The following is a 22,011-nucleotide window of genomic DNA, read 5'->3' on the forward strand; positions in this document are numbered from 1 at the left end:
AAAGAGCGATTACAACCAAACGTAACAAGAGAGGCTTTGATCTGTACGGTTCAAATAAAATATAGCTAAAAACCCGCGAAGAAAAACAACACTGGGCTATTCTGAAATGGCCTTCTAGGAGGTCATATGTAAACCTCGTTGAACTTAAGTGCAAGGACTCAAATTAGCTCAAACCTGAAAAAATCAGAGCAGTCGGTCACTGTCGTCTCATTTGAGTGCTTGGAGAGTAATTTGATTGCTGTTAGTGCCTTAACAAAATATTAATTATAATGTACACCGCAGGTGTTAAACTCAAGGCCCGAGGGCCAGATCTGGCCAGCGACCTCATTTTATGTGGCCCTGCATCAACTTCCTGCTTCTAGCACATTTTCTCACTTTTAACAGCATTGAGGTATGAGATATTGTCATTTGTTACCAATCCTCCCCTTTTAAAATATATTTAAAATTGTTGCATGATTAGTTTTTGGCATTTGATTTCAAAAGTCTTTCCTTCATTTTGCTGTGTGTATGTGACAACGCAAGGTTGGACACCCCTGCTGTACACCCATTTTTGTCAAGGCAAATTTTTAATTTTTTTAAAAAGAGCAATGCCTTATTTAAGAGTTGCTTTTCAGTAAATTCTTCAGGTTCAAGGTTATTTTAGTGACCTGTGGGGTTAGCCTATGTGTGTCACCCTAAAAAAACCACACACAACCTCTTGCATATAAAAAGAGAACTGAATATTCTGTTCCATCAGCGCTTTTCCCAGTGCAAATATTTGAGAGAGCAAAATATCAAGATGATTATGTAGTGGGCTCATTATTTGTTAAATCTAAATTGCTGTGGCACAATCAAGAGCAAAAGCCTGCTCTCAATCAGAAGCACTTGGGCCAAAAATAGTTCACCCTTGAATGCCAAGTGAATGTTTTGCAGTCGTCAGAACACACTCACATCAGTTAAACAAAGAAGCAACACACAAAGTTCAGCTTTTTCGGTTTATTTGGAAGACGTTCATTATAAAACAGTGGTGTTTTCTTCCAGAGAAATATGGACCCAAGTGTACAAATGCATCATGTTTCCTCATCAATGTGGTGATGCATCACACGGGGTTTCTGTAAAAAGTCTTTGTGATACAGTCTGTCTAAATAAGGAAATTAAATAACAATGGGCTGACACCCTGAATATTTGAGTGAAAAATCTGCTTGTGTCAAACAAGTCAAATGAGTAATAGTCCCACCCTCCAGCCCGATGTGATATGCGCAGAAATCTTTAGACTCAACAACACCTGCCACTTTGCCAAGCCCATCAAGCAAAAAGACTGATGTGTTCCTGCACGTTCGACATCTCAAAACTGTGGAGGGAACGTAATGGAGTGATACAAACGAAGAAAAGCATGGGAAGAGAATAAGGGGAACCTCCATGCTACATACGAATATGCCTCACGCAATAGAAACAAAATACACAAGATCATTCCGCGCTGCGCAATGATGGTCACGTAAGGATACAGTAAAATATGAAGACAAAAAAAAAAGCATGTAACAGCTCCAAATATGTTGATTAATACAAATGTATGGGGTTTTCACTGAACATTACAGGGTTTTTAATTATTTATAATCGAAATTTATAATCCCCCATCAAACAATAAGGTTCTGTGGACGTGACCACAGATGACAAACTCTAAAAAAAAAAAAAAAAAAGGTCAAACGATGACTCAGTTTTGTCCTCCAAGAACATAAAGAATGTTACTGACAGTGGGGGAGGGGGGTCAAATTGCGAGTTAAACACCGCATTTTCATTCGCACCTCTGTTTGGAAACACAAATTCGATTCGTGATCGAAAAAAAAATGAGCTTCATATTAAATTGAGAATTTTCTTTTCCAAAAGTTCAATGTGGCCAGAATAAATACAGTTAACACTAACAGAAGCTCCGATTTAGTCACTTTCAGTCACACGCAAAAGGTGTAGCATCCAGCTACGCGGAGTGATGAAGCAATGTTGCCTAGCAAACTGCATCCAGACAACCTTTCCAGAGGCTGCGGTTTCAAGAGGATGCCAACTCCTCCTACCATCATGTGAGAGAGATACAAAAAATATCTTGAGTACAACTGGACCAGCAGTGAGTATTTTCTACAATGTTCGATAAAAAATAAATTCTGAGGAAAATATTTTGCAAGGTTTGTGATAGAATCCAGCTCTTTGAAACATGCTTTTGCATTAGACATCTATTAGGATTAGATTAGTACGTCATGGAGCGCGTAAAGGCAATTACGTACAATCATTTAACAGTGGAGTGGAGTCCAGTTCAGGGGCACAGAGTGGATTATCCGAACGTATTAAGAAAACAAGGGAAATAAATCTCAATTGGATTATCCGGTTCCAAATCCCAAACTGGGAAACGGTTTCATGAACAATTAGAAATGAAATAGTGCAATTGTGACTGGGAATATTTTTTTTTTCAAGTAATAGGGAAGCAAAAGTGGTGTGGATTGAAATCGGAAGGCATTTAGCCATGAAAACATGTACGGCTTGCATGCTGAAAGGCCGGGAGACGTTTCTTTGGCTACTGAGGGACGTAAACAGAACATCGGCTATAAAAAAAAAAAAAGTGACAATTGTTTCTTGTTCGTTCTGCTTTTCTTATTATCAATACAAAAATCGATCCACACAAGTCAATTTAGGCACCTTTCTTTTTTTTCTGGGTAATCTTCTGTTGTAAGGCAAGAGTTTGGGGAAAAAGAAAGTGGACCTTAGACTCAGGATGATGAAAACCGTGTCATATGGTTCTTGGCTCCAGAGATTTGATACTTGGCAACAAAAGATAGTGAACATGACATCCAGAAGTGATAGGAACCTTTTTTTTTTTTTTTTCAGGACTTCATGAATCTGCTTCAGGGGTCTGGTGACCTCCACCTTTGGCTTTGATCTGGATCCAGGTGTCTCCCAGTGCCTTGGCAAAGTGGTCATCCACTGAGCCTGTGATGGACACAGAGTTGGATGCTGTGTTGGTTTCAGGCTCTTCTGCTTTGTAGTTTTTTCCCAGGCTCCGGCGGAAGTGTTCCTCAATCACAGGATCGCAAACTGCGTCAGCAGAAACAAAAATATGAGCGGTATAAGCCGCACAAGAGCACAATGGTCTCGATCGCAGGATTTCAAAACGTGAACAGTAAGAGGACACTCAAGCATCAAATATCTGTAGTCATTTTTGCCGTTCAGTCCTTTGTTAGAGAAACAGCACGTTTTGCAAAAAGTACTGAAACACTGAAAAATTGGATATGTACATTCAAAGGTCTGAAGGTCAAATTAAATTAATCTAAGGTTATAATGCATATAGGTTCATCCTGCGATTTAACCTGAAAGATTTTTGTGAGGCAAGGACAGTTCTTTTGTTTTTGTTGCATACAGATCAGATCAAAAATTGAATTTGGCAAAAAGGTTCAGCATTCCAGCGTTCATTTCTTGAACGTACACCTTGTTAACAACTCAAGTACAACACCTTTTGTTTGAAGCCCCCCACAAAGGTATTGGACCATGTGACTGATGGTTGTTTCTAGTTCGCCAGGTGTTGCCTTTTAGATTGATTGCTTAAACATTACAGTGCTTGTTTTTGGCTTTGGGTTTCACCTGTGAAAACTGCATTTGCTCTTAAACAAACATGAAGACCAGAGAGCCGCAAAAGCTGTGAAGAAACACCCAAAGACAACAGTCAGTGCACATCATTGCCAACACTCACATGGCAGGATGAAAAGTATCATAATCTGTGCTAAGCAGATTTGGAGAGAAGAAATGTGACGTGAAAGATGTAAAATACTCATCAGCAAAAAGAATCGGAACGCCCGTTTGGATTTGGCAAAGAAGAACATAGATGAGCAACAAAAGGTTGGGCAAAAAGTTGTAAAGGTCAAAGTATGAAAGAAAAAAAGGCTCTGCTTATGATCCAAAACACACAAGACGATCTGTGAAGCATGGCAGAGGTAATATCACGGCTTGGGCTCGCATGGCTGCTTCTGGAATAGGATTACGAGTCTTTATTGAAGATGTAAGTCACGAGTTTAGCAGGAGAATGAATTCTGAAGTGTACAAAAAGTGGAAGGTGTTAGACTGGCCAACTCAGTCACCAGACCTTAACCCCAATAGAGCATTTCACCTCCTGAAGAGAGAAACCCCCAGACAAACTGAAAAGAGACTGCAGGTAAAGCATTTCAAATGGAAAATTCAACAATCTGCTGACGACTATGTGTCGCAGGCTTGATGCAGTTATTCCAAGTAAGGGCTTTGACACCAAATATGAAATGATACTCACTTTATGTTAATTTAATATCTGTTCTCACACTTCAGCGCAATTAAAACGTGGGTGGCCTCAAACAAAAAGTGCTTTGTCCCAAGTTACTGAAGTTAACACCTCTTTAAGTAGCTAGCATGAAATAATTGCGGAACATCAGCTCTTTCGTCTTTTACATCTTCTGATCCAAAAATCAAATGTTTTCAGTATGTAACAAAAAAAAGGCAGTTTCAATAATTCTCCTTTAGGAGGGGACTGTGTGTATATATATATATATATATGTATATATATATATACACACACAGTATATTCAGAATATGTTATGTCCATTTTTCAAATAAAACTTCTTTAAATGACTGCAGGGCTGCAAGTACAACAGTCGTTTCCCTGGGCAAAGACAGCACAAACATGCACAACAGCATATGGCTAAGGCAAGAGTGACACCTAGTGGTGAAAAAGATAACGCATATGTTTTTTGCTTCGTCAGTAAAACTAGTCGTTGTGACAATTTTCAATCTGCAAAATGGCCATTGAATTGATATTTCATAATATCGATGTCCCCCCCCCAAAAAAAAACACTTGCATTGTTGTAATGTGATGTAGTTTTCGAGTGGGGATACAGTAGTTGTGTATAAAAGTGTAGACCTCGTATCTGGCATACAAAGAGTATTATGGGCACACATTAGTGATGACTGAGAGCTCACCATTGGTCTTTCGCTCATCAGAGGTTGAGCTCGGAGAGCAGCCATTCATGTGGCAATGAGACAGTTTACAATTGCGGTTGCTTGCAGGAGCACAGATAATAACAGAGGGCCGATTCTGAAGGTGGACAAAAAAGATGTCAGTTAGTGAAAAGAAATTACAATGTTGGGTCGATGTGACCCCTCAGAGGAAGATAGAGACATTAAAGCCCATAATGTATCTCCCATAAAACAGGTTTTCATGTCCTTATGAGCAAGGAAGACATGCCGACCATCATACCTGCTGCCGCTCAACAGCTGCACTGACAACGGACCTCTCTCTGCCTCCAACTGCGTTGTCCAGACTGCTTTTGGTCAGAGCCAGCGGCTGGTCCACAGCGTAGCCAGAAATGGAAGCATACAGATGGTTTCCATGGAGACCGTTGGAGGAAGAGCTGATGTGCTCCACGGGACTGTGGCTCAGGCTCCAGTGTTCATTGCGGTTGTCTCCAGCAGAGGGACGAGCACTGGATAAAGACAAAAAAAAAATGTAACGCAGGTACATAACTGTTAAATCATTTCAGTCAATTCTATATTTGAACCCATTGACTTCTCACAACCTTGGTGACTGTGCATAATTGAGATTCCTTGTTGAAAATCTTATACGAGCTCCACCGCAAATGAGATGGAGCAATTTATAATATGGAGAATTCCTTCAACGTTTTCATAAGTACAACAAATAGAACGAACAGGGCGATACAGGATAGACGAACATTTAGGGTGTGAAACATGGCAGCATAGAAGAGCACAGTGCTTGCACTAAAGGAACTTACAGGTGAGTTGCGAACAATCTGCTCATTTTGGTCACGTGGTCGTCATCACAATTCATTTGGTCCTTTGTTTGTTCGTCGCCATACTTCCGTTTGCTTGGACAGAGAGGGGGAGGCCCGCTAATGTTTGATATAGAGGGCAGGGAGGGTGTCCTGGACTCATCTGCTGGAATAAATCATCAAATCTGAATCAAATATCACAGCAGGCGCATAAACACACACGACAGTTAATAAGCTCTAAGCAAACTGGTTACGTTGACAAAAGGCTAGGTGTGCCTCACAATCCAATTACCCAACTGTCTCTATCATACAACACGACAGTAATATCAATGCCGGGTGTCACCTTGGATGAAAACGGCACAATAAATCATTGTAGTGAGTTTGAGAGAACACTTCTAAGGACACCGATAGCGTGACAGAAACATTCAGACTGCAATGTTTAACAGTGGTAAAGTCATATAAAACAGGATCCAGACTTGTGGAGCCAAGCTTTACGTGTGTGGAGTTATATCAGTGCAATATATAAATCACAAGCAGGACGTTTGTGTGTGCACGTGCGTATTATCACTGCAACACTTAAACCCAACATTGCAAGGATCAAATGAATTCTCCTTAATATAGCACGTTTTGTTGCACAGATTAGAACAAATCAGAAATTAAAAACAATAAAGAGGTATGTCCCTATTGCATGATGAGAAAGTCACCTCCGTAGTGCAGTCTCCCGATGTTGTTGTTCATCTTGTCCAGGTACTGAGAGTTCAACAGGTCCATTCTAGGCAACAGCATTTACACGAACGGGCTAGCTGCTAACATCGACGCTAGCAGGCAACACCCAATAAACTTCTTCCCTAGAGAATTGAAGTCATAGAAATCGATTAATAGTGAACATTAAGCACTTTAAACACGAGTAGTGAGCCTTATCGGGTGTTTATGATGCTGATCTGTTCATGTTTTAAAAGGCGTCCATCGAAACAACGAGAGGCTAAAACGCTAAAGCACCAGCTCGTGTGTTTAATTTATTACATTAAGTTAAACTGGAAGTCAATTTGTTGCCATTTTAAGAGTCAAATGTTTCAAACGTGTTTGCAGTTACCGGTCGAAGATCGAACTACGGGTGACAAACTTGCTAGCTAACTTTAGCATGCGCACTAACTAGCCGCCAGCTCGTCGCCAACTTTGTCTTTGTTTTTGTTATTCTATCCAACGATACACAACTACTTACTTACAGTTCAGCTGCGATGCGTCCACTGTGTCCAGCAACAGTAGCGTTAGTCCTCCGTATAATTTGTACAAAAGCGTCTAGTTTCCCAGGTACGACAAAAACATGAGTTGCCTAACTTGCGTCTGTCTTCGTATGTGGACAAAGAGCTCTACGGCGCCCTGCTGGACTAGGCACGCTACAGCTTTCAAAATAAATGAGCAAATAACATGTTAGAATGAATACCTAGCTACATTAGAGGCACAATGTTTGTTCCAACTCTTGTGCTGATTTGATAGAATATGCAGGTGTGCCTAATGTAATGTCTGCAGTGTTTCTCAAACGTATTCATCTAAGGCAGATCTTTTACAATGCAAGAAATCCCACCGCACAACACTGAACAAAAATGTCACAAAAAGTTGATACGCAGGTTGATTATGTGGACAGTTCTCAAAGACTTGAATCATAAAAATAAATAAATAAATAAAGCTTAATGTCGGTAAACGTTGATCCATCATCACCAACATTCATGTGCGCATCTCGTTAGCGTTTTATTTCTACTATGACAAAAAAATAACATCACTTACTTTACTAAAAACAAACAAAAAAAAACCTACGCCCAATCGTCAACACAATAAACGTGTATATATATCCTCATGCCCACTTCCACCTCCGAAAATATTTAAATGCTCACCCCAATATTTTTTTATTTTATGTTTGTTAGGTGTTTTCCACTTAAAAAGCATAAAGCAATGGGCCCCAAATTGGTCCTTGAGGGCCACTTTTCTGAATGTTTTAGAATTTCCCCCACTTGCAACATGCCTGATTCAAATAATCACATCATCAGCAAGTTCTGCAGGGCCTAATAACCATCTTGATCATTTGAAGAAGGTGTGTTGGAAGAAGAAACTTATAAAACAATGCTGCAAGACGCTGTAAGAATGAAGCCATAGCATTTCCAGCCATTATGGAGCGATTTCCCCTGCGTCTCCCAAACACATAACAAATGTTTTTTTTTTCCAAGACTGCCCTGCCAGAGAGCAGTGGCACAATCTTACAAACTTACTTTGCTTGACAAATGTTAATTTTAGAATTTGTGCCTGTAATTGTTGAAATGGCCCATCCCATCTGTTTTGCTGCCCGCACAGTAATTCCTAATTTTTTTGACACTGGCTATCAAATGTGTCTATTCAAATATAAAATGAACACCCAACAAGACAATGACGTGCGTGACATAATGGGAACGCTTTCCATGTGTGGCTGGCATCGATAGTAGAATAAGAATAAATTACTATTAGACCAATGAAGTGAAATTGGATCATTTCTTGCGACACAACAAATGATATCTCAGTACACTAATGTCTCATCGTACAATTGCGGAGAATCACTGATTAAAAGCAGCTGAACTTCTCATTGTGATGCATTTAAATTTGATTTTAATCATCAAATTCAGTTTGACTTCTGATCCTTTATGAGAAAATTCAACAATTGTAAACATTATTAAATGAATAGCTGTCAACCTAAACTGAGCATTGTTCATTTTCAAACCATTCTATTCGATTACATTGTGCTTCTATTTCTTACTTTGTTGCCAGTAAGTGTGTATAAAATCTTACCTACTTGTTTATGCGTCATCTACGTACCTCTTTGGAGACCTTTTTTTCTTTCTTTCTTTCAATCTCAGTCAAGCCGATGGTGAATTGTCAAGGCTGCAGTTTATGGATTTATTGATCTGTCTCCGTTTCGCCTTGGCAAACGTAAAAGTGCTTTCTCCAGATGAGTTTAATTTCATCTTCGGACTATGGATCAACACAGTGTCAAAAGATTTGCGCATTTTATTATTTATTATTTTTATTATACAAACTGTATATTTAACATGATTTATTCTTCTAAAATATAATCTAAAGACAAATAACATAGGGTACAACTGTTAAAATGTTCTAAAAACAGGACAAGGAGTTGCTTTTCAACATAACCTAATTTGCTGTTTTGATTCCATTTATGAATGTAAACTCGTAAAAGGCACTAATAGATGCAGGAGGTTTGAAATGAATATTCTACAAGAAAATGATAGGCAAGACCAATACATTGATTAGGCCCAACTCGTTAAGTGGATTTGTGTCTCAGTGGGCTGCTCCATCACACGACGGTGGCCACATGTCCGACCAGCCATTTTAGATTTCAGGAGTGCGCTTTACAGACATACACAAATGTCGCGCAAGGACACCGAGAGAGGTGTGAGACGACGTCTTCTCTCGACACACTCACACTTCCCCTGGAAACACTTCAAATTCCTACAGCTGGTGTAAAAAAATAAGAAAGAAAAAAGAAAAAAAAAATATGCCTGATAGGCAGCATAATGTGGGGGAGGGGTAGCACAGAAGCACACGATGCAGTGAGGGAGAAGAGGAGTGGCACCGCCTCAGCATCCTTTGCAATGGCTGAGGGAGGAAGCCGAGTGAGCAGATTGGCTGCGGGAGGTTGCAACGTCACCATTGAGTGGGAGCTCTGAGGATGTTCCAGCAAGCTGGAAGGGAGCACATTCACTGGGAATTTACGCTAAGAGCTCCGCCGTTGTCAGCCGTGCTCTAAGAAGACGGAGTCCTCTGCCGAGAGTTTTCCCACAACCCGCTCGCACTCCGTTGTCCAGCCATGAATTATCTGCGACGACGTCTCTCGGACAGCACGTTCATCTCCAACCTGCCCAATGGCTACATGACGGATCTTCAGAGGCCTGACCCCGCTCAGCCTCCTCCGCCGGCCACCAGCGCCCCTGCCAAGTCCCCCACGACCGGGCCCACACCCCCAGCCACTTCCCCTGCTCCTGAGAAAAAAGCTCCGCCGGCTCAGTCGAGCGGCGCCGGTTTCTTCAGCTCCATCACCAACGTTGTCAAGCAGACGGCTGCCTCGGCAGGGCTGGTGGAGCAAACCTCAGTCACGACATCCAAGAAGTTCAAGATTCTCCTGGTCATCGACGAACAGCAGCAAGAGTGGTAAGACAAATGCGTTACTCCGTTATTTCATCTCGAGTCTTCAGCAGCCTGCACCGGTTGTGACTGATAATGTCTGGATTTGACCCGTTATAAGAATATATGTTGAAGATGATCATGTGATTCGAATGCATGCTGGGACACAAATCGATTTCCATCCCGCCGATAATCTCATCAAGACCGAGCAGCTTTTTTTCCTGTGTCGTTCTGGTAATTTTCTTCAATCTTCTAAACCTTCCTATGTCTGTTTTTAAAATGGATGCTCCACAGGTTGCATCAATGCATGCAACTAGACGAAATACTGCAGTGCTTATCGCCCCCCCCCTTTACCCCTATCATGAATGGGGTTTCCCTCCACATAGACCACATGACCTGATCTGCACGAACATATAGAAATCTCACACCGGACCTGCAGCGTGATACTGTACTCCGTCGATAAATGCAGCGCTTCTTTATGACGACTAATATGTCGATATGGATTTATACTATTTTTCAGAGGAACGATTCTATGTTGTGTAATGTCATTTCACGTGCACAACAATACAAATCATCTCTCATCTTCATTTCGTTACATGCCATTTACAGCAATGCAGCTTCGCAGTAAAGTAAGTTACTCATACATACAGTTAAAGCAATTTAGACCTTGCAAAAAAAAAAAAAAGAAAAAATCACATTCAGACCAATGAGACCATGTCACATCTTGCAAATGTTAGTATAGCCGCTCGATGGAGGCTGGGGAGCAGTCTGTGAGCAGAGCAGGTCTTGAATAAACCTGGATCAATGTTAATAAGATCAAGCGAGATGCCAACCTTGTGCATTAGTGAGCTACAATTTTGCAAGAGGAAAGACACACATTTGCTAAGGAGAAGGTAATAATACAGTATCCACCACCGGTGGGAAAACTGTAAAAGGGCTCCACGTCGCTGTTCAAATGGCAGGTTCTTATGAGGTAAGAATAACAGTAAGATAAATCATTACAAATAGTTTTTTTCCACTTGTGATGTAAAAATTGTTTGACCTTTTCAAGAGGGGAAGTAAAAATAACACAGTGACAAAGGTTGCAAACGTGTTGGGAATTAACGTCCACATTCAAACTAATGTTAATTGGGTGTCAGCACACATTTTACACCTCATTTTAAATTTCAGCTGTTCTTGTAGGATTTTCCAGATTTAAAAAAAAAAAAGTTTCTGCTTTCTGTCAGACTTTCTGAAGACTTTTAGCTAGTGTGCATCGAAGTCTGCACAGCACACCGAATTCAAAGCACATTCCTGATTGCCGCGGCTCAAAATGAGTCAGTTTAGTTGGTTGTTCAAAAATTGTCTTTTTGCCAGCCAAACATGGTACAATATACTCTATACCAACCGCGGGCAAACTACGGCCCGGGGGCCACATGTGGCCCGTTCAACATTTTAATCCGGCCCGCCGAACTTGAAAAAAATTAAATGAATAAACCTTGTTAATGTTTTATTTTCTAAATACTGTGGTTTTTCAAAGACATATATATTGTTGTATTGCTTTTGTTCACATTCATTTAAAATTAAATGTTTGGTTTTTTTCTCCGATGAGGTGTAGTTACCAAAACACTCAATCCATCTGCTCCTGGTCCGGCCCATCTGTGAAATTTTAGAACCCGTTGTGGCCCGTCAATCAAAACGTTTGCCCACCCCTGCTCTATACAAAACCATTTCAGAGTGAGAGCCCTTCATATCATGTCACCTGCTTACATGGTTCTGTTTGTGAGAGGCTTGTATTTATACGACACAGTATGCTCGGCCAGGACTGGCTTAGTTTGGTTCGATAGAAACCCATTCTCTGTTGTTTGTAATGTAGGGGCAGTGTTAGGTTTAATAATTAATTCAAACTGTTGTCTTAAAATGTTTAGTGCACTGCTTATTCAGAAACAACTGAGAAGTACTTTGTATTCTGGTCGTACAATAGCAGGACTGAAAGTGTCGAACATATACCTGCTTGTCTAAAGCATTAGGGTGATGAAATCTATTTTTATTACTTTTGCTGAGTGGCTTCTGTCCTCTGTAATGCTGGCAAGCTCATGCAGTGCTCTATGTCATGGGGCGGCTGCAAAATGAGACCTGCTCTGATTAAAATCTACCAAAACCTTTTATTTAGTCAAATCAGGTTTCTCCACAGGGTTTCGTGGCAAAATCCAGTTTTATCTATGCATCATAATTACAACCTGAGATGGGCATTTTCGGCCCGGACAAACGTCCATTTTGGAGACGGAGGGCAAGACGTTTTTTTTCAAAGGATGGACATGCATTTAATTTTAAATGAAAGTGAACAAAAAGCATTACAACAAAATATATGTCTTTGACACACCACAGTATTTAGAAAATAAAACAATAACAAGGTTTATTCATTAAATATTTTTTCCAAGTTGGGCGGGCCGGATTAAAATGTTTAACGGGCCGCATATGGCCCCCGGGCCGTAGTTTAGCCACGCCTGGGCTACGACAATTATAACAAAACCAAGATTGACAGTGACAATCTTGCGTATTTTCAAAGAATATCAAACAGTAAGCAGTTGTACGATTAAAAAAATGTATCTGACACCTTCCGTTTTGTATTTCTGTAACAAAGCAAACATTTTGTAATTAGATATGCAATTCATACAAACTGCCAGATATTATTTATAGTTATTTGGTTAAGCCGCTTGTCGTCAAGATGAAACCTCTTTGATCAAATAATGAGCTCAGATTATTCTGCAAGTCATCCATGGACTGCGCTATAAATTGCTCTATTGATGGGAGGAAAACATTTTTCGCTTTCACTTGGCGTTAAACTGATTGCCAACCTTTGCTTTTTTGGTATCGCTCTGCAATAAGGGAAAGAAATTGAGACGGCAATATTTTGATCATGCAGAGGAATATGTTGGCCGAAATCAACTTTGATTTCATCCAACCAATACTCAGACATAAGAGTCAATATTGAATTGGCTAAGTCGGAGATTTTCCAACTCAGCAAAAAAAATAAATAATCTCACTTTACCAACCTCTCCTATGAATTATCGCATTTAATTAATTTGATTATCTTGATTGTCAAACGTACTCATGAAATCACGATAAAACAAGTCCCAGCACCTTTTGTTTACGATCTAATGTTTGATTCAGGTCAAGGGAAACCATACTGATTCCTCCGAAAAATAAATAATGCAAGCAAACAGCTGCAATTGTGCTCTCTCCTCTCCCCTGGTGCGCATGCAAAAGGCGCCTTAAGCACCTTGCGGGAGAAAACGTAGCATATGCAGCATGTCGAGAAGTGTATCAGGTATAAAGCCGCTTGAATGCTTTTTGGATGGCTGCCATGAGGAGGAGAGTGAGAAACCTTGGACTGAAGATGCTTTTAGTGATGTGGCTGTCGTGGTGGATATTAATACGCTGGGTGATGTTCTTCATGCATATAGTCCGCTTCAAAACAAGAATCCAAGGAATTAAAGTCATTTGTTGCATAACAGCGCAGCTTTCAGGTGACTGTTAATATTAATACTTTTTTTTTTTTTTGTCAATCACGATCCAAAGTCTGGAGTCCATGGACTGAATTCTGTCACGTACTTTCCTTGCAAGGCCGGTTTCTTGTTTGGGGATCTTACTGCCTGCTGTTTTTTTTTTCCTTTCAGTAAGTGAGATCATGCCGCTGATTTGGTCATTGAAGAAAATGCAATTTCGTTGCCTTCAGAATTTTTTTTTTTTTGGGCTGTATCTTCCTGTAAAATTGCAGAATTGCAGAATCTTAAAAGGAGGTCAAGTATCTTCAAATCTCCAAATTAAATTGACATTCTAAGCTTAATCAAAAGTCAGCTTCATAACTAAAATCTAGAAGTGTGAAGTGTATTGCGTTTTACTCTCTGCTCACATTCAACCAAAAAACAAAACCTATTAGACTGCACTTCACAGCGCGTGGATAAGACACCGACCATGTTGCAAAAGAAACTCAAGCTTTGTTGAACGTAAAAAAAATAAATAAATAATAATAATAATATTCTTCACTCGACAAATACATGGCGTGATCTCAAATAGAGCCACTTGAGCAGGGATGGGCAAACCATTTGATTGTCGGGCCACAATGGGTTCTAAAATTTGTCAGAGGGGCCGGACCAGGAGCAGATGGATGGAGTGTTTTGGTAACCTCACTTCATCGGAGAAAAAAAATACATTTCATTTTAAATGAAAGTGAACAAAAGCATTACAACTAAATATATGTTTTTGACACACCACAGTATTTAGAAAATAAAAGACTAATAAGGTTTATTCATTTAATTTTTTTCAAGTTTGGCGGGCCGGATTAAAACGTTTAACGGGCCGTATGTGGCCCCCGGGTCGTAGTTTGCCCACACCTGCACTAGAGCATGTTTTGCCAAAACTGATGGCAGCATTTTTAGAAGATATTTCTTCGCTAATTTTGGCCCTATCTGTATTCGGTAACTCCGCTTGAAGTGCAGAATAGATTCACTCCTTTGGCGATCAGAAATCACGCAAGTATCACCCGTGTACATGTTTCTACGTTTTCTGTTCCGGAACCACAGTCTCTCTCTTATCTATTTAATACCCCACGAACAGTAGCTTTTTTTTTTTTTTTACTTATTTCAAATGATTCCTCTTTTAAGGTTTGTTTTCCACCAAACAAATCTTCTCACTCCAATTAGTTTCTGAATGAATTATTCAGCTTTATAGCCACTGTAATTGTAGACAGGAAGAGTAGGCAGGGTATATAACAGCAGATCGTGAGCGTGATTCTGACGCATCCAATGGATAAGAATTTCATAATGTTCTAAGTGCGCTTTTGTGCCCAAATGATGCAAACATTCTGAAAAATCTCCCCAATAGCAAGCGAACAACATTAGCGGCACTTCCTCTTTCTGCTCCTCTTTTGCCTTTATAAATGCACATTAACAGATTAGAGACACTTGGATCGGCTGTTAATCACTAGTGGATAAAAGCCAAAGATAAAGTACATGCAATAAGCTACACTTATAAATCTGACTCGCTCCTTGTGGCGTTTTGTATTTATTGATCTATTCTAATCTCCACCCTGTGGGAAGGGTCATTCTGTTATGCAGTGGTTTGCAATATGGAGGATTTGTGCAGCCAAATTAGTCAAAATAAGATAATAATGTTTACATTAAAATACACATCATCTGATTTACTCACCATGAAAGTTGCAGTACTTTAACGAAGTTACGTAACAGTCCATATTGGGAATTTGGCCTCATTCCGTCACCCTGCAAAACAAATACCATATGCCAGGGGTGGGCAAACTTTTTGATTGGCGGGCCACAATGGGTTCTAAAATTTGACCGAGGGGCCGGACCAGGAGCAGATGGACGGAGTGTTTTGGTAACCTCACCTCTTTGGAGAGAAAAAAAAATACATTAAATTTTAAATGAAAGTGAACAAAACTTTATTACAACAATATGTATGTCTTTGAAACCACGGTATTTAGAAAATAAAACATTAACAACGTTTATTAGGTTTTTTTTCAAGTTCTGCGGGCCCGATTAAAACGTTTAACGGGCCTCATGTGGCCGCGGGCCGTAGTTTTCCCACCACTGCTTTAATTGCTTCTATTTCAGGTTTTATTTATAAACCATATTGGCTACCAGATTCTTTTTGTACAAAGATTTTATTGTTCCCAAGCAAAAAAATAATTTTGAAAATAAAACATTAACAAGGTTTATTCATTTTTTTCAAGTTCGGCGGTCCAGATTAAAACGTTTATTGGGCCGCATGTGGCCCTCGGGCCGTAGTTTGCCCATGGCTGCTATATGCTATTAGCCAGAATCACCAACTTTGGTGGTCTACCTTGGGAAGCAGGCAGAACGGCCCCTTGTTGTAGTCCAAAAATTAATCGTGTCTTCTTTATGTTAAATATTAGCACTACCATCAATAAAACCGTACTTGAACTGGCTTGTTTTCTCATTTCCCATCATGTCTTCATCTCTTCCACTACCACTCCTGCGTGAGGCAATTTAATGCTAGACATTGTGAATGACACATACATTCTTTATATGACATGACAAAGTTTTTTTTTTCCCATTTGTTTCAATTCAGGGCCAAGTTATTCCGAGGAAAGAAAATATATGGAGACTATGACATCAAAGTGGAACAGGTCAGTTTGAATCCATTTTAAGAGCTGCTGTATTTCAAAAAATAAATGTTGAGAAGTTGGTTCCTTAAGTGCCATTATCATTAACTCTTCAGGCGGAGTTTAGTGAGATCAGCGTCATGGCTCAGGCCAATGGGACTTGCAGCGTTACAATGCAAGTTTTCAGAAATGGCTCCAAGGTTGTCAGGTATGGGAATTGAACACAGATGTCCAAATATAGTGCCGATGACCTTATTTTGTCTGTGTTGACTAACTGTGGTCACATCTCTTTTTTTCTAGGTCATTCAAGCCAGATTTTGTGCTTATTCGCCAGCATGCCTTCAGTATGACCCAGAATGAAGATTTCCGCAACCTCATAATCGGACTGCAGTACGGAGGTGTTCCGAGCATTAACTCATTGGAGTCCATCTACAATCTGTGTGACAAGCCCTGGGCGGTAAGGCCCTCAGCCGTGAGCCTCGTCATTACCGCAAAGCTGAACAGCAATGAGATCATGACGTGCTTGGCTGTTATTTATCTGGCATTAAAATATATTTCTGTGTGTTCAGTTTGCCCAACTTATCAACACATTCAGGAAGTTGGGTGCTGATAAGTTTCCACTGATTGAGCAGACCTTTTACCCAAACTACAAGGAGATGGTGAGAAAAGCAGCAACCCTTTCTTGTATCAATATGTGACATTATTTTGCCGCTGATCAGAGCACTCAAATGATACCTTTCATACCTTATAGGTGAGCATGCCATCCTTCCCCGTGGTTGTCAAGATTGGACATGCCCACTCTGGCATTGGAAAGGTTTGGCAGTTACACAGTTTAAGACACTGTGTTATTATTAAATTAATTTTTGGAGGGTAAAATTATCTTGCATTCAAAACATATGACGTTAGAAGTATTTGTGTGTTGTTTTTGCAGGTCAAGGTTGATAATCATAGTAAGTTCCAGGACATAGCCAGTGTTGTGGCTCTCACCCAGACATACACCACCACTGAGCCTCTCATTGAGTCCAAGTATGACATCAGAATCCAGAAGATTGGCGCTGACTACAAAGCCTATATGTAGGTTTGATTTCAATCTTATTGCTCAAATTAAACGAAGGGGGTGGGAATCGTTGTAATGTTTAAGCCTTCACACCTCAGGAGAACGTCTATGTCAGGCAACTGGAAGGCCAACACTGGCTCGGCGATGCTGGAACAGGTGGCCATGACTGACAAGTGAGTGTTAAAAAAATAAAAAAAACGAAGCCTACTGTTCAACACAAAGATTGTTAAGTAGAAAATGATTTGGAGAAAAAAAAAACAACTGTTGAAAAGATACACAAGTCAGCAATTTGCACCAATATTTCTAATCAGAGATGCAATTCAACGTTTCGAGATTGGTTTTTTTTTGTGATACATTCTGCCCTATTTTTTTTTCACTAGTACATCATGGTTTCATACTACTACGCCTACTACTAATAATAATATAATATATACCGGTAACTGTTGTAGTACAGCAATTTGGTCAATGGGTGGTGCTGTTATTTCTTGCTGTGACTTTGTGTATATCGAAGAAGCCTCTTTGTTTACTTCCGTCTTTTTGCGCTGCCCGGTATGTTGCTGCTTTTTAAAAAAAAAAAAAAATGTTGCTGCTTTTTGCGCACTTCGATAATAAAAGGCTCACGCCACAAATTCAATACTAACTGTATTACAGGAATATATTAAGTGATACATTTCTGAAAACACCATAATTATAAATTACAACACATGGCAAAATCCAATTTGCGCAAGCTTTTAATGTTCAACAACAAAAATAAAATATCTCAAAAACCTGATGTACATTTTTAAAATTAGCGTCAACATGACGTTCAGGAACACATAAGGCCATCTCTGATTAAAAATTTGCTGCTGTGTTATTGGAAAATGAAGCTAAACTGTCGTCAGAAAATCGTGCTTCAGATTCCGGAGTGAAGTTTTGAGTTGTGTTTCCTTGGCACCTTTCAGATACAAGCTGTGGGTTGACACATGCTGCGAGATTTTTGGGGGTCTGGATATTTGTGCTGTCAAGGCCATTCACGGGAAGGATGGAAGAGATTACATCACAGAGGTAGGAGGCTCACAACTGACAGCATGTCTTGGGAATATCAATCAAAATGCCACATGAACATCATTACAAACAGGCTGTGGAAGAAAATGCAATTCAGTCGAACACGGGAGGGAAAGTCACACAACCAAGTTACGGAACATTTATCATTTGTTGAAATGAACAAAATGTGTTCATGTAAACTGTTTCTGCAATATGGGAGGAAGCTGAAGAACCCTTTTCAAACCTACACAAGCATGGGGAGTACATGCACAATCCACACTGTAAGGCCAGAGTCAGTACCATTCCATTCCAATCATTTACAGAATTTATATCTGGTTAGACAGAGAAGTGGTTGAAAAGACTTGATGTGTTGCAAGTAAAAAAATATACCTGTAATAATAACAACGGGGAATTTTAGTTCCTCAAGAGTTTAAACACCCGCCAAATGTTAACTTGCCTCAAGGGTAATTAAGAATGACATACAACGTTGTAGATAGGACTTATTGGACAATCTGTCCCCTTTAAAATATCAGATCTAAGTTCCTTTCAAATATACTTGGACCGTCTTCAGAGGGTCCCCTGCAAAATCTATAGGGACTTTTCTGGTTGTACCTTCTAATTAAATTTCCAGCCACGGTGTGAGAGCTTCCATGCGGACAAAGTGGAACTGATGGCGTATGCAATTAATGTGATGCAGGTGGTGGGCTCATCCATGCCCCTGGTGGGGGAGCACCAGTCCGAGGACAGACAGCTCATTTCTGACATGGTGCTGACTAAAATGAATCAAATAGCGGAGAAGGAGGCAAACGCCCCCCGAAAACCCATGACGGTGCAACCATCCCAGGTAGGCAATCTCACAGAAATTTTGATCAAATCTTAAATTGGGAAATTTAACTAAATATTTTTATTGTTGTGAAAATTATCTTTCCTTCATTTCACCCCCCCAAAAAAAAAATACAATTACAGAACATTGGCCACTAAAGTTCTGTAAAGATACACCAATGTAACAACAACAGTGAATAATTTGGGAGCAAACTTTCTGCTTTCCAAAATCATTACCATAAATGTCAATACTTCATATGTTAAAATTGTTCCAACTTAAATTTATGTTTTAGGCCCCAAAAAAACTTGCAGTTATTGGCTAATATGCAATATAATTTCCCACAATAAGAAAATGCTTTTGATCTTTTCAGGGTACGGGGCAGAAAGGGGAAATAATAGGTGAGACCATGAAGAACGGTGCAGGCCGCCCTCCTCAGGGTTGTCTGCAGTACATCCTCGACTGTAATGGCGTGGCTGTGGGTCCCAAACCAGTCCAGGCTAACTGAATGATCCAAGAGGAGGCGCGAGGAGGTCTCAGAATCAACCACATGAGCGTGTGTGAATGCCGATAGCTAGGATCACAACTGGGGGGGGGGTCGATGCTCAGCTCATTGCCGCTGAATGACGCCCTGGACTGTGTTTTTAAACTCTATGCAGAGTCCTAATGTACTGTCTACTTGTTGATTTGTGTGCTTGTATCGGTCACCGGTGTTTCAGTAGCTGTGGATTTTCTTTCAAACTGCTGTGGATGATGTAAGAAGCAGATTGTGCCTACACTGAGTTCAGTGCCGCTCTGTGCTACTTGTTTGACCAGCTGTGAGCCTTTCATTTGAACTTTTTCCGTTTTATACTTGACTGTGTATCTTTCACTCGTGTTCAAACTGTGGAACTTACTTTGTAGTTCTCGATATCTATACAGTACTTGGGTGTGTATGGCTTTGGTGGTTATTTTCATACATATAATGACAGATATTTATTTTTGTTTTGCATGACTGATGCCTAAGACGGATGTTCTAGTAACAGTGTGGTTCGAAGACGTGTTCCCAGTAATTCCTGCAAATGCGTCATAGCCAATACGTACCTTTTCATGACCAAACACGCATTAACACATTGATCTGCAACATACAATACACACGGTGGCTGCTTTTTTTTTTTTGACGAGGGAAAAAAAGAGACTATTTAGTGCAAATGAAATATGTAATTAAAATTGAAAATATTAGATTATATTATGAAGGAAGTTGTGCAGGTGTCATTGCACATACATCTTAAATATATTTGTATGATTTTGAACCAAAGATCTAATTATTTTAATTACTGCATTATTTATTTCACCCATGATGTAAATATATCCACACGGTTCCAAATAATCCTGCAGTTAGGCATTACAAATGCAGTCTCAAGACAAATAGTCTGACATGTGACTGATAACAGGCCAAGGAACGAAAAAAAAAGCAATTATTAAGTAGGTGTTCTCGATTTACAGCTTCTTAGAATATGTCCAATGTAAAATCTACCGCAAATTGTCCTTCTGTGGCCATGCACTGGGTATCTAGAATGGTGTTGCCATGACAACAGTGCAAGTGCTCTGAGCGTTAGCGTCGACTTGTTCCTGCTCAATTTATCACACTCCCCCCTGTGAGTGGTTGGGAAGTGCAATATTTATTTTTACTATTATTATTACATATTTAATTTGAAATCAGGTCTTCCATGCAATTGGTTCAAATCATCATCCAAAACATTTTCTCGCAAATGTCACAATTGGTTGTTTCTTGTCCTGTGGCCCATTCCGTTAAAAGCTAAATGGTGATACAACTGAAATAGCGACCCAAAATCATCTGTACAAAGAAATTTGCACAGAGAACTATCGCGATCAAAAGAAATCTTTTCTGCAAGCTCTGTGTGCAGTTGTTTTCCAAGTTGTATCAAGTGTATCTGTGAGTGTATCCTTGTACAAGCCATGCCTGAGGCTTTATGGATGTGTCGTACTGTTTACTAGGAAATATGCCATGACATTGATTTCGAAGGGAGCACACACTGCAGTATCAAAAGTCTGACTGAAGAAAGGGGGCATGCTTTTTGGCCCAATTGTTCAGATAAAACCTATTCAGAACTACCAGACTGTACAAATTAAGGGTCATAGTGGGTGGATTTCTGTTGGACTGTTTAAACCTTGACTGGAATAGAATATACTGTGGAAAGATCCATAAAGTTTAGTCTCCTCTGTCAATGGCAATAAAGCTTCCTTTGCACTGGAGGAAAACAAATGGATCCATTTTCTTGAGCACTTGCCCTCATAGTTGAAGGTGAGCTGGAGCTGCTCCCAGATGACTTTGGGAAAGAGGCGATGTACGCCATACGACTCCAGGCCTGTCCTTCACAGCACTTATTGTAGTTGTTAAACTGTTATCTGCAAAACCACACATAATCTAATGTCATATGAAAACATAAAATATATCAGAAATTTGATTCTGGGCGATAATTAGATGGAGAATCCATATTGGTGTCTGGGGTATTGCCTCTAGCTTGCTGCATTCACAACCCCATACAGCCATTAAGCAACAAAATCCAACTGTTTTAGCCATCTCACGGGGCGGCCATTTTGTCACTTTCATCGACTGAAAATGACATCATAATTGTTCAGGGCTCAGGTAGCCACTAATCATGACTCAGCATCAGAAAACAGGTGGGCTGTGATTGGTCGTTAGTGACAAAATGGCCGCCCTCTACAATTTACAAAAACAGGTTGATTTTACTGCTTTACTCTTATTCCACAAACGCAATATTAATCAGAATGCCGTGTGTTGAGTAGTTGGGATGCATAGAACATATTTATTTATTTTAATGTATTTTTGGGGTTGGCTTCCTTTTTATTGCATGATTAAGGAGTATTCATTGTTGCTAAAGTGTCTCTGATACAAGAATACTCCTTTCGATAAATACTTTGTGATGGACTGTAGATGGCTGGATTGATAGATTTCACTCATATCACATTGTCAAAGCAATCGTAAAAAGCATTATGATCATTTGCTAATTATGATCCGATACAGAATGTT

General features: G+C 39.9%; 2 protein-coding genes across 4 annotated transcripts; one reads left to right on the plus strand and one right to left on the minus strand.

Moving 5' to 3' along the window:
- Positions 1 to 960: 960 nt before the first annotated feature.
- On the minus strand, positions 961 to 7,267 carry vgll4a (vestigial-like family member 4a). Of its 3 annotated transcripts, none has more exons than XM_088292172.1 (6): positions 6,991 to 7,267; positions 6,473 to 6,616; positions 5,772 to 5,934; positions 5,240 to 5,465; positions 4,963 to 5,077; positions 961 to 3,057 (listed from the first exon to the last, which is right to left on the minus strand). In XM_088292172.1, the coding sequence occupies exons 2-6, from the start codon at positions 6,552 to 6,554 to the stop codon at positions 2,855 to 2,857; spliced, it is 789 nt and encodes a 262-aa protein (XP_088148298.1). In that variant the 5' UTR covers positions 6,555 to 6,616; positions 6,991 to 7,267; the 3' UTR covers positions 961 to 2,854. The 3 variants fall into 3 exon arrangements, with proteins under 3 accessions (XP_088148298.1, XP_088148297.1, XP_088148299.1); XM_088292171.1 differs by having other exon boundaries at positions 6,995 to 7,266; XM_088292173.1 differs by having other exon boundaries at positions 5,772 to 5,931; positions 6,995 to 7,265.
- Positions 7,268 to 9,397: 2,130 nt separating this feature from the next.
- On the plus strand, positions 9,398 to 21,222 carry syn2a (synapsin IIa). Its single transcript, XM_088291164.1, has 11 exons — positions 9,398 to 9,959; positions 16,023 to 16,080; positions 16,173 to 16,264; positions 16,357 to 16,513; positions 16,626 to 16,715; positions 16,808 to 16,870; positions 16,988 to 17,130; positions 17,212 to 17,286; positions 18,055 to 18,157; positions 18,834 to 18,980; positions 19,330 to 21,222. Exons 1-11 carry the CDS (start codon positions 9,619 to 9,621, stop codon positions 19,462 to 19,464), a joined length of 1,404 nt encoding a protein of 467 aa, XP_088147290.1. The 5' UTR covers positions 9,398 to 9,618; the 3' UTR covers positions 19,465 to 21,222.
- The last annotated feature ends 789 nt before the right edge of the window (positions 21,223 to 22,011 follow it).

Source organism: Idiotropiscis lumnitzeri, chromosome 3 (genome assembly GCF_059441095.1).
Source record: "Idiotropiscis lumnitzeri isolate Australia: NSW breed Sydney's pygmy pipehorse chromosome 3, RoL_Ilum_1.0, whole genome shotgun sequence".
Taxonomy (NCBI): Eukaryota; Metazoa; Chordata; class Actinopteri; order Syngnathiformes; family Syngnathidae; genus Idiotropiscis; species Idiotropiscis lumnitzeri.

Bases quoted from the DNA above. Each gene is read 5' to 3' on its own strand.
- vgll4a (XM_088292172.1), bottom strand. From the start codon at position 6,554: ATGCTGTTGCCTAGAATGGACCTGTTGAACTCTCAGTACCTGGACAAG. The intron at 5,466-5,771 runs GTAAGTTCCTTT...GTCTTTATCCAG, and splicing joins AGATTGTTCGCAACTCACCT to TGCTCGTCCCTCTGCTGGAG. The intron at 3,058-4,962 runs GTGAGCTCTCAG...CTGCTGACGCAG, and splicing joins TGATGAGCGAAAGACCAATG to TTTGCGATCCTGTGATTGAG.
- syn2a (XM_088291164.1), top strand. From the start codon at position 9,619: ATGAATTATCTGCGACGACGTCTCTCGGACAGCACGTTCATCTCCAAC. The intron at 16,081-16,172 runs GTCAGTTTGAAT...TTAACTCTTCAG, and splicing joins ATGACATCAAAGTGGAACAG to GCGGAGTTTAGTGAGATCAG. The intron at 18,158-18,833 runs GTAGGAGGCTCA...AATGTGATGCAG, and splicing joins GAAGAGATTACATCACAGAG to GTGGTGGGCTCATCCATGCC.